Source organism: Kwoniella europaea, chromosome 1 (genome assembly GCF_036810445.1).
Source record: "Kwoniella europaea PYCC6329 chromosome 1, complete sequence".
Lineage (NCBI taxonomy): Eukaryota > Fungi > Basidiomycota > Tremellomycetes > Tremellales > Cryptococcaceae > Kwoniella > Kwoniella europaea.
In genome coordinates, this window is record NC_089487.1 from 16267676 (window position 1) to 16279817 (window position 12142).

The 12142-nt window shown below is 44.6% G+C and overlaps 4 protein-coding genes across 4 annotated transcripts; 1 reads left to right on the top strand and 3 right to left on the bottom strand.

Annotated features, from left to right (window-relative positions):
* Positions 1-16: 16 nt before the first annotated feature.
* Positions 17-2402, bottom strand: V865_006193 (uncharacterized protein; the record flags this gene model as incomplete). Its single annotated transcript, XM_066229953.1, has 7 exons — positions 17-970; positions 1077-1237; positions 1289-1701; positions 1761-1843; positions 1905-1985; positions 2052-2109; positions 2368-2402. The coding sequence occupies 7 exons, from the start codon at positions 2400-2402 to the stop codon at positions 17-19; spliced, it is 1785 nt and encodes a 594-aa protein (XP_066086050.1).
* A 597-nt stretch (positions 2403-2999) lies between these two features.
* Positions 3000-6047, top strand: V865_006194 (uncharacterized protein; the record flags this gene model as incomplete). Its single annotated transcript, XM_066229954.1, has 3 exons — positions 3000-3151; positions 3388-4087; positions 4152-6047. The coding sequence occupies 3 exons, from the start codon at positions 3000-3002 to the stop codon at positions 6045-6047; spliced, it is 2748 nt and encodes a 915-aa protein (XP_066086051.1).
* Positions 6048-6505: 458 nt separating this feature from the next.
* On the bottom strand, positions 6506-8155 carry V865_006195 (uncharacterized protein; the record flags this gene model as incomplete). The annotated part of the gene is made up of 8 exons (XM_066229955.1): positions 6506-6570; positions 6657-6881; positions 7070-7221; positions 7349-7449; positions 7598-7674; positions 7750-7858; positions 7974-8022; positions 8100-8155. The coding sequence occupies 8 exons, from the start codon at positions 8153-8155 to the stop codon at positions 6506-6508; spliced, it is 834 nt and encodes a 277-aa protein (XP_066086052.1).
* Positions 8156-8729: 574 nt separating this feature from the next.
* On the bottom strand, positions 8730-11660 carry V865_006196 (uncharacterized protein; the record flags this gene model as incomplete). The annotated part of the gene is made up of 10 exons (XM_066229956.1): positions 8730-8990; positions 9048-9166; positions 9222-9325; positions 9390-9484; positions 9551-10492; positions 10550-10912; positions 10966-11313; positions 11373-11469; positions 11517-11530; positions 11601-11660. The coding sequence occupies 10 exons, from the start codon at positions 11658-11660 to the stop codon at positions 8730-8732; spliced, it is 2403 nt and encodes an 800-aa protein (XP_066086053.1).
* Positions 11661-12142: the final 482 nt, after the last annotated feature.

A 12142-nucleotide genomic window follows, 5' to 3' on the forward strand; every position in this document is an offset into this window, starting at 1 on the left:
TAAAAGTCATCTATACTTATATTTCGAAGCTATCAGCAGCAGCTTCATTACCTTCTTGCCAGGCCTTGACGTTCAAACCTCCATTTCGTTGTACGATGACTTCCAAGATCAACTGATTATCACCTTTAACCTCTACTTCAACTCCACCTAAAGCCTTTACTTTTTTAGTTATGGGAGTCTTCACTTCTTCATCTTCCTCCTCTTCATCCTCCTCATCTTCATCATCATCATCGGTCTTTTCAAGAGGGGGTCTTTCAACTTTCTCAATTTTAACTTCATGTTTACCTTCCCATAATTCCAAAGCGACCTTTCCGTTCACTCCCTGTACTGGAATGGCTACTCTTCTTCTAACCGGTAAAGGTGCACCTGAATCTACAATCACAGCAGCGAGCTCATCGCCTTGTTGTCCAGGTAAGACCAATCCTATAGGTTGAGAAGTAACGTCTACTTTCTCCTTGATTGATGCAAGGACATCATCAACTTTCAGACCATCTTCCAAAGTTTCCAAATGGAGGGCTTGGAGAGCACAACCAATAGCGATTACCTCGGATGGGTCGATGGTAGATGTTACAGGGGTAGTAGGTGAAACAAGGAGTGATAGATGTTGTTGTAATCCAGTGAATAGGGTTGATGCACCGGCCAACAGGATTTCATCAATTTCAGCCAAATCTAATCCAGCTTCTTTAACAACTTCAGTCAACTTGTTTCCTACTTGTCTGTATACACCTGAAGCCAATCCGTCGAATCTCAATCGGTTGATAGATGAAGACAAGTCGTAACCATCTTTCAATGACTCGACAGCACATGTTGCGGCACCGCTAGAAGCTGACAAAGATCGTTTGGTGTGTTCAACAGCTAAGACGAGCTTGGCATCGGCTCGTTTGTCGGCGGCTGAAGCGTCAGGTCCACATGGTAGGTCAAGAGCGACTTTGGTCTTTTTGGTGAATTCTTTGGAGAAGTGTTTGAGGAGCTGTATCGTGATCGTCTGTCAGCTTACTGCTCCAAATTTTGAAGAGCCATATACTCTAAGATAGCCTTGAAAAACATTTGTCGAGATGGTAGGGATATATACTCACCAAGTTATCGAATTCCCTTCCACCCAATTTATCATCTCTACCCTTATTCAAAACGGTATATTGACCTTCTGAAACTTGGATCACACTGATAGCCAAACTGGTTTCACCCATATCCAGCACAACCACCTTCTTATCCCTCTTTTCATTTTCTCCTGCATCACCTTCTTCAGGTTTACCTAACAGACCTCTTGATTTCCTTTCCTCCGATAGACCTACCCTGTATCCTACTAATACAGCAGCAGCTTCATCTAAGACCTGCAAAACGGCAATACCAGCATCCTCAGCAGCCTTTCGGAGAGCATCATGTTGAGCAGGAGTGAACCACGTTGGGGCTGAGATGACACATGCGGAAGGTTTCGTTCCGAGGAAATCTGTTGCGGAGTTGAGCAAAGTGGAAAGGAAAAGGGAAGTCACTTCTGGGACGGTGATAGTTTTGGTGGATGGGACGGGCTCCAAGGCGGCAGGGTTGGGAGTAGCTGCACCGGAAGCAGCTGCTGATCTAGGGTTGGAAGCGGGTTTGGAAGCAGGAGCAGGGGGAACGAGGATGTCAACGGTGTAAGCTGGAGTTTGGGAGTCGGCGAGTAAAGGGGCGGTCAAGATGGTGGTGTGGTCAACTTCATCGTAACTACAAAATAACCATTTAGCTTTGTGTCTCAACTGCGTTCGCTGACGAGGTTGACTAACGTGTGACCTAAGAGATTTCGGAATCCCATGATTGTGTTTTTACCATTCTTGACCAAGTGGGGTTTAGCACCGTTACCGATGTACTGTTACATCAATCAATGGTCAGTACTGCCCCTTTGCAGATTGGTCCAGAGAATAACTCACAACTTGTTCACCGACGTATGAGATGGCACAAGCAATTTGCCTCTCACCTTCTTCGTTGGCAATACATTGTGGGTGTCCTTCCTACATGAGCGCATTACGATCAGTTACTGTACGTATTAAGTTGTACCACGGAAACGCCCAACTCACCTTGTCAATGACGGCAATGGAAGCGTAAGATTGACCAAAGTTGATACCTAGGATAGTCCTGGGAGTTGACAGAGCTTGTCAGCTATTTTCCTGAAAGGAGCATCTGAGAAGGTAGCTTACATTTTGGATCTGCTGTTCTTGGAAAGTATGTCACAGCAATTTTTATGTTATATGATATAAGCTATCGCAAGCTTTTTTTGAGGTTGTCAGATACTCGTCTCAACGTTGAAATTGAAAAAATCCAAGAGGTCATCGAGATGCTAGCGTGGCATAAAGTAGGAAGCGCCACGTTCAGCAGGTATTTCCGATATTTGACCCCGTAAGCGTCACGGTGTTTAGGGTATGTGGCATCTAAGAGGCTAGACTGATGGATTGTGATTGATTAGCTTTCTTCGCTCAGACCTGCCCGTTCACACCGCGATTGCTTTTCTCGGTCTGCGTTTGTTGTTGTTCTCGTTCTTTAGTCTTAGTCTCCGCAGCTCGATCACTGCACTTGTTCGTATCACCATGAAAAGAGACTGAGAATCCATGCTTAAGCCCCAGTAATGGTCGGACCAACATACACCGCTCTCTTGTCGGAGACCAATGTGGTGGTGGATGGGAGAGCTAAACGACCAAAGTGATGTTTGTGTGATCGTGTGTGTTGGCTGTGCGTCTGTGCGCAGGGTAAAGGAATACTAAGAGCATGTATACAGTCAATCAAATCAATCAATCAATCAAGATAAATCACATTTCCTTTACATATCACTCTTACTGCTCTGATCTGATACCGGAGAGACATAGACAATCAATCACCCATCACTAACCACTTACCACTGACCATCCTGGGCAATAGTCAAACCCATCCCATATCGTCACACTCCCACTCCCCCTATCAGATCTTCCCCACCAGCTACGGGTATCGACCGATCATCACTTTCGATCTCACATCAGCAGCTACTCTTCAAGATGTCAAGACCCGGCACCTTTCGTTCGAAAAGTAGCGACAAAGCATTACCTTCTTTACCTGCTGACGGACTAGGGTTAGATTTCTCAGGATTACCAAGAAGTCCAGCGCCTTCGTCAACTGTGGGGTTGGGATTGGAATTGGAGTTAAACCCGTGAGTAAGAGTGGGGAAGGAAAGTCCGTTTGTGGTGTTGTCATGTACCCCTTGTCTAGTAACGAGAAAACAACCTTTTGTTCGAATTCGAATTCGAATCCATCGGGTTTGTGTATATCAACAAGGGTTCACATGGATGACGTGTGGGAAGATGAATCCAGATCATTTGCTGTGCTCCCGCTCAATTAGTCTCAATCATTGCTGTGATTCTTCTGCTAACCTGTTTGGAAACACAGGAAATCATCTAAGCCACCTCCTACGCATTTCATCCCCCTCCGGCAATCCCCTACTACCATCTACACATCAAACATCCCACCAGTCTCCTCGCCATCGATCATATCGTCTTCCCCATCCACACCTATCGCTTCTTCCTCCATTTCCATCTCAGGATACCCATTCCCATATGGTAACGAGCACTACTCAAATTCAACATCAACAGTCATAAACCTAAACACGTCTACTACCACTTTGACTCAGTTGGCTAGACCACCTGATAGTCCATCCATATCCATATCGACCTCTCCTCCCGATATCTCGTCGTCATTCACACCCAAACAGAAGAAAGTGGGTTTTGGTCAAGCAGAATCTATAAGATCAGAAAACGTCATATTGTCCTCGTCTACTTCTTCGACTTCGACAACTTTGTCGGGTCAAAAACCAGATGTACCACTAGGAAGGAAGAGATCTTCAGGTCAATTGTTAATGGGGATAGGAAAGGGATTGAACAGAGTTGGAAGTGTCATGAGGAGGAATACGGAAAGTAATGTCCATAATACTTCACCTAATAAGAAGGGTAATGCTCGTGGAGGAAGCAAGTGGAGAAATGGAAGGAGGAGAAAGACCAATGACTGGCAAGATGCTTGGGAGAAAGTGGATAGGATAGGAGAAGAGGGCGATGAGGGCGATGTTGGTATAGGTAGACCTTTTAACGTTGGTGTGAGTGTACCTCTCTCTCTCTCGCTAAAACGACGAGCTTCACTGAAGTCATCCTACCAACCAGCACGACTTGCATGTATCTCCAGACCTATCCGACTTACCTGAACAATGGCTCTCATCATTGAAAGCGCAAGGTCTGACGGAATCCGACTTGATCCTGATCTCAGCAGCGAGGAAGAAACAGCACGAAACACACAGATTACCTCTGAGGACCACGAGTAGATTACCTCAAGCCCCTCTATCAGCACCTCCATCGAGGCTGCTAGATGGCCCTTGCCGGGAGATGATAGCTGGTCCATCGTCGGAAGATGCCCATCAAATGGGAAGTAGCGGTCTATTGAAGAAGTTCTCGTTTGAGGACCGATCACCTACGACACCAACTCAAGCGGGTACGTCAAGTGAATATGTCGTAGGACCAAGTCAAATGACCTGCAGCCCAACTGAAACACCAAATCAAAATCGACTACCATCCGAAATACTGCAAACCACACCCAACAAACATGATCGGAGGAGAGCTATTGAATCTTTCCCGGTATCAGCAGCTGGATCTTCTGATCTCAATCACAATCACAATCTCGAGGCTGAAGATGTATTCAGCCCTCATCGAAACTCTACGATATCTGCTCTACCAGGTGAAAAGACAAACTTCACAGTTCCAATACGAAGGAACAAGCGATTCTCCAGTCAGCTGAAAGGGTTTAGGGAATCTACTTTTGGTTTGGGAGAGGAAGACGAAGGTGAATGGGGTAAAAGCGTTTTAGATTCTACTTGGTTATCTTCTTCTGCGAAAGAAAAAGGAAAGATGAGAGATGATAAAATCCCTGTTCCTCCTGAACCACTTCTACCATCGTCTCAAGCACAGATAAATTCAGGTGAATCCGGATATAGGACACCTTCAAGTCACGATCCGATACAAGAAGTAGTCATGCCTAAATCGCCACCACCGCCCGCTCGTCCACGTAAACAGCCTTCAGTGACGTTGGTTCCCATACCGGACCAGGACACTAGTCAGATACCTAAAGAGGATGAAGGTAGTGAACTTGAAATCGAATCTCGAAAATCATCTGAATCATTCGGCGTGCACTATAACACCTCAATGGCGAAGTCCAAATCGTCAGTATCGGTAGGATCGGAATTGATCACTCCATCGACATCTATGGAGCAAGGTATGGCTATGATGGTGAGAGAGAAGGGTGATTCTGATGAAGGACATGAACATGAACATGGGGGACAAGGCGAATGTACATTTGGATTGATCAAGGAGATTACGAATACGGATATTTGCGATCAACCAACTGAATTGATCAGTCGAGAAGGGTTCATTACAAGATATCATTCCAATCCTCATATCTCTTTACCGGCCTCTGCAATTCATTCACGCTCTACCACTCCTCATTCAATTCCGAAACTGAAGCCTAATCTGGCACATCAACATTCATATTCCACATTTGATTCTTCGCCATATAAAGTATTAGAGGAAGATGATTTGATGGATGGTTTGGATAGAGCCAATCCCGAAGAAAGAGCTTCGATCGCTCTGTCGATATTGAGCAGTAGAACGTCAGCTTCCATGCAAAGTCTGCATGAGCTCAGTCAAGCTACCGTTAGGACGGCTTACAAGTTACCTCCTGTAGGGGAGGTTTCACCTATCACTACTTTATCGACAAGTAATCCGTTTATCAATACAATCACCACCAATAAATACACAAATAACAATGGAAATGAAAATGAAAACGATAAAAACAATGATGATAATGAAAATAACGATGAAGACAACAATACGAATACGAATAGGGGTTCATCAGGCGGACTGAAGTTGATAGATGAATCAAGTGAATGTGGAAGTATAAGTTTGGTATCTACTTCGGGGTGGGGTTCTGAGGAAAATGATGGAGAAGGCGAAGCGAAAGATGCAATGGATGCTTTGGGTGAAGCTGCTAGGAGATTGAGGAGTTCTTAGTTTTACTATAGATACCGTATGTACTGTATATGTCATGTACTGATTGGTCGCTCGAGTACTTCTTTGTATCACAATGCATTGGTGTGGTGCGCTTTGCTTTTCTGTCGATACAACGTGGTGACTCGATTTACCTTTCGTTGACAAAAATGATTGTTTCGTTTCATTCTCGATGTTAAACGGACTTTTTGCACCTCAATCATTGATATACCCCTATTGAAGTCATAATTTAAATCAAATCATAACTTCCATGTCATGATCGACATACTGTACGTAGTATGATTATTATCTTACATGAATTCGGATAAGTTCCGTTATATTAGGAATATATTGATGTATACATAGAAACAATGGTAAGAAATAAGATCGATAAGACCAAACTTTGGGGAAGGTGAGAAGAAGAGAACGAGGTTAAAGGTTAAAGGTCAAATGTGAAAAGTTAATCTTGAATGATTCTATCCTTATTTGGAGGTACGTCTAGTCCTCACGAAATCCACATAATCGTCTATTGTTGATGGCCATGCACCTATTGTCAAATCATATTAGGTAAAACATCAGCATCTTTCCCGGTCCGTAGGAGAAATATGATCAGTGTAGAAGCCCAGAACCCACCTTCATCATCATACTCTTTGAAATCCTTATCAATCGTCCTTATGAAATCTACCAACAGGCTCCACGTATCTTTGCTGACTGCTTTACCTTTTTTCTTCATGAATTCTATCCAGAGGTCGAACTCTTCCTCGGTGAATTCCGGTGGACGATTATCGGATGAACAGGCTAGGGCGGATGGGGAGGAGGATAAGGCAGGGGGGATGAAGAGAGTCCATAAGTCTAGGGCTGAGAGTGGGTATCATAAAGTAAATGATTAGTATCCATTCCAATGTCGATTGATAAGTTGAAAAAGACAATTTCATGTTCAAGGAGATCATCAACAATAAGGGGAAGATCGTGATTGTAGATCTCGGGTTGATCCAGCTTGTTGATTGTTCGGATACTGTTCAGGTCTCGGTGAACTAAGAACTCACCTGTATCAAGCTGTAATGTCCTAGCACCGAAATCTTGACCTTTTGCCAAAGTAAATGTATGCATATAAACCTTCTTGAAATATGTGGGATCGGTATTCAGTTTCTTACGAAGTACAGGGAGGTAGTTTTTCAGTGATGAGAGGGAGTCGATGCTTTTGAGTTCCACATTACAGAGTCAGTACCGAACATTGAATATTCGCGAACAGATATGATGCAAGGTGGATCATCAACCCAGCAGGACATTTCTGGTAGGTCATACAGTCATACGATTCTACTCACTTTCCAGGATATGATGCGATACCTTTAACGAAAGGTTCTTTCTCCCATTCACCAGTCACTTTGGATCCTAAATCGGCGGCTAGACAGAATAATACGGGATCCTACGGAAGTTTCAAGTATAATGTTCAGCTTCCTCTCTGTCTATATATATAGACGCGACAAGAAGAGGAAACAGATATCACGCTTCGTTCTTTATTTGCAAGACATATGAAAGAGATTGATTGTTGGAGTTTTCAAACTCAAACTCACACTTGATGGATCCACCCCAATCTCTTCACAAATAGCTAACGTCCCATCGATCTTCACCAATTTAGGATCGGACGAGTCTATCAGAGCAGCCGACATCAGTCATCAGTCGTCGATGATGGAGGTTTGGGTTCATAATGGAGTTGTAAACCCACCTTTATACTTCTCCCATATTTCACCCAACTTCTTTTCTTGACCTTTATTAGACCCGCTTCCATTACTCAGACTAGCTGACGAGGGGTCATTGTAAAATCCGTCGAGGGCCTGAAACGAAGACAACATACATTCAGCTTTAACCCTCTCATCCCAATTACGACATTAAGAAGGTAAGAAGGGGGAAGAGGGATATAGTTGTCGGTGAACCCAACGGCTAACTCACAGCTTCGAGGGTTTTATACTTCTTGACAAATCTACTAGCATCTTTCTCACTATATATCATATTCATTACAGTTACGAATCAGTCCCCTATCCACATTCATGAGATGGCGAAGGACCACCAACTCACGACGTAGCTGTGATCATCCTGAATTCACTTATCACCCCTGCTTCTCTAGATTTCATTCCGGGCAATGGCTATATCAATTCATCAGAGTTCGTCATGGTCGTTCGGGTCACATTGTAAATGATTGAGCAAGACAAGAGTCGAGAGCATAAGTACATTTTGCAGAGAGAAGTAATTGATCATGATAGATAACGATTTAATCAGCTCGATGGCTAGCTCAAAGAGGTTGAAGGAAGACATACCATCTTGTCCGACTGTTCTTCCTTGTTTATATTCTTCTTAGTCAACAAAAATATAGCTCCTAAGATGAGCAGGATAATCAATTGAGCGATAGACGACGTCTTGAATAGACTCTTCACTTTATGAGATATACGAGAATTAGTGGAACAAGCAAAAGAGGCATGGAAGATGTGTTGATAGGGTTTCACCGTACCCACCACCCACTATCCAAATTGCGTCAACTACTACAACCAAGGTGGAGGTTGTCCACTCTCAACCTCGATCTCTGGTAGTACTACTCTTACCGTGTTATACGAAACGACATTGCATAACACTCATCGAATCCCAAAACTACATTGATACTGGAAAAAAGGTATATATAAATAAATAAATGTATACGAAAGAACAAGCCGATCAACTCTCCCACGTTACGTGTCTATCACTCGCTCCTTCTATAGCTGCCCCGGCCCACTCCCAGGTCTTCCACAACTCGCCTTTGACCTCTTTCTCCCTGACTGCTACATTTGCATTGGCCTCTACCAATTCTTGCACTCTGGTCCAGAGTCTTGAGCGAGATGCTGTTGATCCCTTAGGGGGCATAACCAGATCTCGGAGTTGATCAGGAGGGATGAAAGGGTGAGGGGTGAGGACTGGATCAACGTAATGCGATTGTTCCTATAGAAGAAACAGATATCAGCTTGGCTCAGATTCGCGCCCACAAAAGACACTCACTTGATCCTGTAGTCTTTTCAAAGCGACTTGAGCCAATTCCTCAGCTCTGTACTTCTCAGCTTTACGTCTCTTGACTTCGGATTGGAGGTACATAATAGCAGCGATCACAGCGGCAGTGGCTGTACATCAAGTCAGCTTAAACTCATATTTGCCCGGGTGAACGAGGTAACTTACAGCCTAGTTGAGACTTCCATCTATCTAAAAGATCCTTGGCCTCCAATTTGGCTCGGCAACTGAGAGTCAAGTCGGTACGGGAAGAGGCATACCACGATTTACCACTGACCACAGGGATCAGCTACAAGACCGAATGACCTTTGGAGGTTGGAGATCCGTAGCACTCACTGTACATCGATCGACTCGATCACATCTTCATGTTCCACCAAATCCTTCAAAGCAGACTCGAATATCTCGTCAAACTGTTCTCTAGTGAATTTTGGCTATCGAAATCACAGCAAATGTCGATCAGCTAACTGCCCATGATGGGTATGTGTTTCAAAGCTCACATCTCTCCTAGCCGCAAATCGTTCTCGCAACGCGTTCTCCTCAACACCGTACCTCTCTCCTTCGCCTTTCCTGCCATCATCTTTACCCAATCCATTACACACAATGAATCCTCTTCCTTTGCTTAATTCTTTTTCCAGCTCTTTCGCTAATCCTCCGATCATCCTCTTCTTGGCCGTATCCGGTCGACAAGTCGGAGGGAACGCTTCAGGTCCCATACCAGGTAATCCATCGAATATCGGGGATAAGAAAGTCAAAGGATGGGGAGTCAAGATATACTCAGGTATGCACTGTTCGATCGCACCATCTTCACATTCAGCATGGGGCGGACAGGGAGTACAGCTTGTCGGTCTAGGTAAGAAAGGGATCAAAGGTAGATCTTTGACATCACAATGAACCTGTTTGGCAGCTTCGTGATTATCCAACTCTAAAGATGCCTTTCTAGCTATACAAGCTTGAACATCGTCGATGGCGCTTTGTCGATTTAGGATTATATCATTCGTGTTAGATCCAGAATTACAGTATCCGATAGATGACGAATTAGACTTGAAGTTGGCTAAGAGCGATAATAAGAGTAAGAATAAAACCGATAGAGGGATAGTCGTGCGAATTGCCGGGATGGTAGCAACTTGATTTTCGACTTTTCTGACCAATGAATTTGTCTCGACAGGTACGATATGTGATTCGACTGTGACTTGAGTAGGCTCATCGGCATCCCTTGTGGTAATTTGGTTGAGCTTGTTTTCAACAGCTTGATTATATTGTACAGCAGCGTCAAGTTCTCTTTTCATGGCTGCTTTGACGTCCGATGGAGGCGTTCGGAGATTCTCTCGACTTGGACCAACACGTCGTAAGACTGGAGTTGTAGGAGTGGTGGCCCGAGGAGCAGGTTCAGAAAACCTCGGTCGAGCGGGTTTCTTGGTGCTCTCCAGTTCTAGCGAAGACTGCGACCATTGAATGTGTCAACTTTGCCATATAGTTGAGTAAGTCAATTGACCTACCTTTCTTCTTCTCCTTCTTTCCTTCTCTGCCGCAACCTCACTCCCGCTTTGGAAAGGGTTGAAATCCGAGAACCCAGATTCGTCGCCCACCGATTTTCTAGGTGTCTTAGGTTTGATAGGTTTCTTGGGCGATTCCTCCTTCTCACTCTCCTCAGCTACATTGTCCATGACTTTGACCGGTTCACTCTTTCGTGAGCTTCTAGGCGGTTTAATCTCGGGTCCAACACTGGGTGTACGGAGTTCGGTTGTGGCGGAGGATGAAGATCCGACAGCTGATCTTCGTCTGTCCGTTGCAGGGGTAAGTAGAGATGGAGTCGAAGAAGGGGGAGGCAGGGACTTTCGTCCCCAGGTTGATTTTGGAGCCTGATTCATGAATTCAGCTCTGCTTCATGGTTTGTATGGATTGGGACACGTACAGGTGTAGCCTCATCCTCTATCTCAGCTTCTACACCATGATCCGCATCTTCCTCTTGAATTGGAACTGATTCTTTCTTAGGTTTTCGTTTAGTGGTTGTTGCTTTCTTCAACTCAGGTTCGATTGATACTGATTTCCTACTTCTGGCTGATGCTCGAGGTTTTTTGGCTGGTGGTTCGACTGCGGCCATAGCTGGTTCTTCGATTTCAGGATCGACTGTTGTCGTTCGTCTCGATCTCGCTCTGGGTCGTTTGGCAGGTACTGCAGGTGCTTCGTCCCCATTCTCAGATACTGTTATAATTCCTTTGTTTGAAGGTTTGATTTTCTTGGAGGCTGCTGCTCGTAAAGCCTAGATATGTGTGATGTCAGTAATCTATCTTGGCAATGCGTGTGATGCAGGGTACATACAGATGCTTGACTTAGGACATTCTGTTCGAAAGCCTGGACTAAATCTGCTTTCTTGGCCGATGAGGGGTATCCATGTCCATATGATAGTAGTATAGACCTATGGGAAGGTCAGCAGGAGGTCACTTGATGGACGAACGGACTGACCTAAGTTGTGCGACCTGAGAGACATCGGTTGTCAATCAGCATGTTTCTGTGCACTTGCAACGAAGATTGACGAGGATAACTCACCTTGAGAGAGGTTGGATCGAACCCTTCTGCTAAGTATATTTCTGGTGGCGGAGCTGCCATCGTGCTCCGCTGCTATGCTATTGACAAGTGAGCTGTTAGGGGTGGATGTGGTGAATAAGTTAGAGAATGAGAAGGTGATGTGGAGTTGATGGGATTTGTCGATGTTTCTTCCATCTCGACTTGTTTGTTTGTTTGTCTCAGTCCAGTTAGTTGATGGTCACGACGCGGGTATCGCCACCAAGACACGTGGAACCAGGTATGGCTGTTTCTGTCCACTTAAATTTATCTCAATTTATCCCATTTGGTTTGCAATTTGATTCCGTTATCTTTGTATGGTGCCCCCTTGCGTCGCGTGGCAGCGTGTCAAGTTAACGTTGCGAGTTGAATCTGAATGAGAATGAGAGCGTCCGTGCTTACTTACTTTGTTACCTTTTGATAGTGCTCAATCCCATTTCATTCCCTTCACCTCATCATCCATTCGACCTTCATTTCCATACTCATACACCCCCGTCAGCTTAACTACACCTCTACCACACACACTC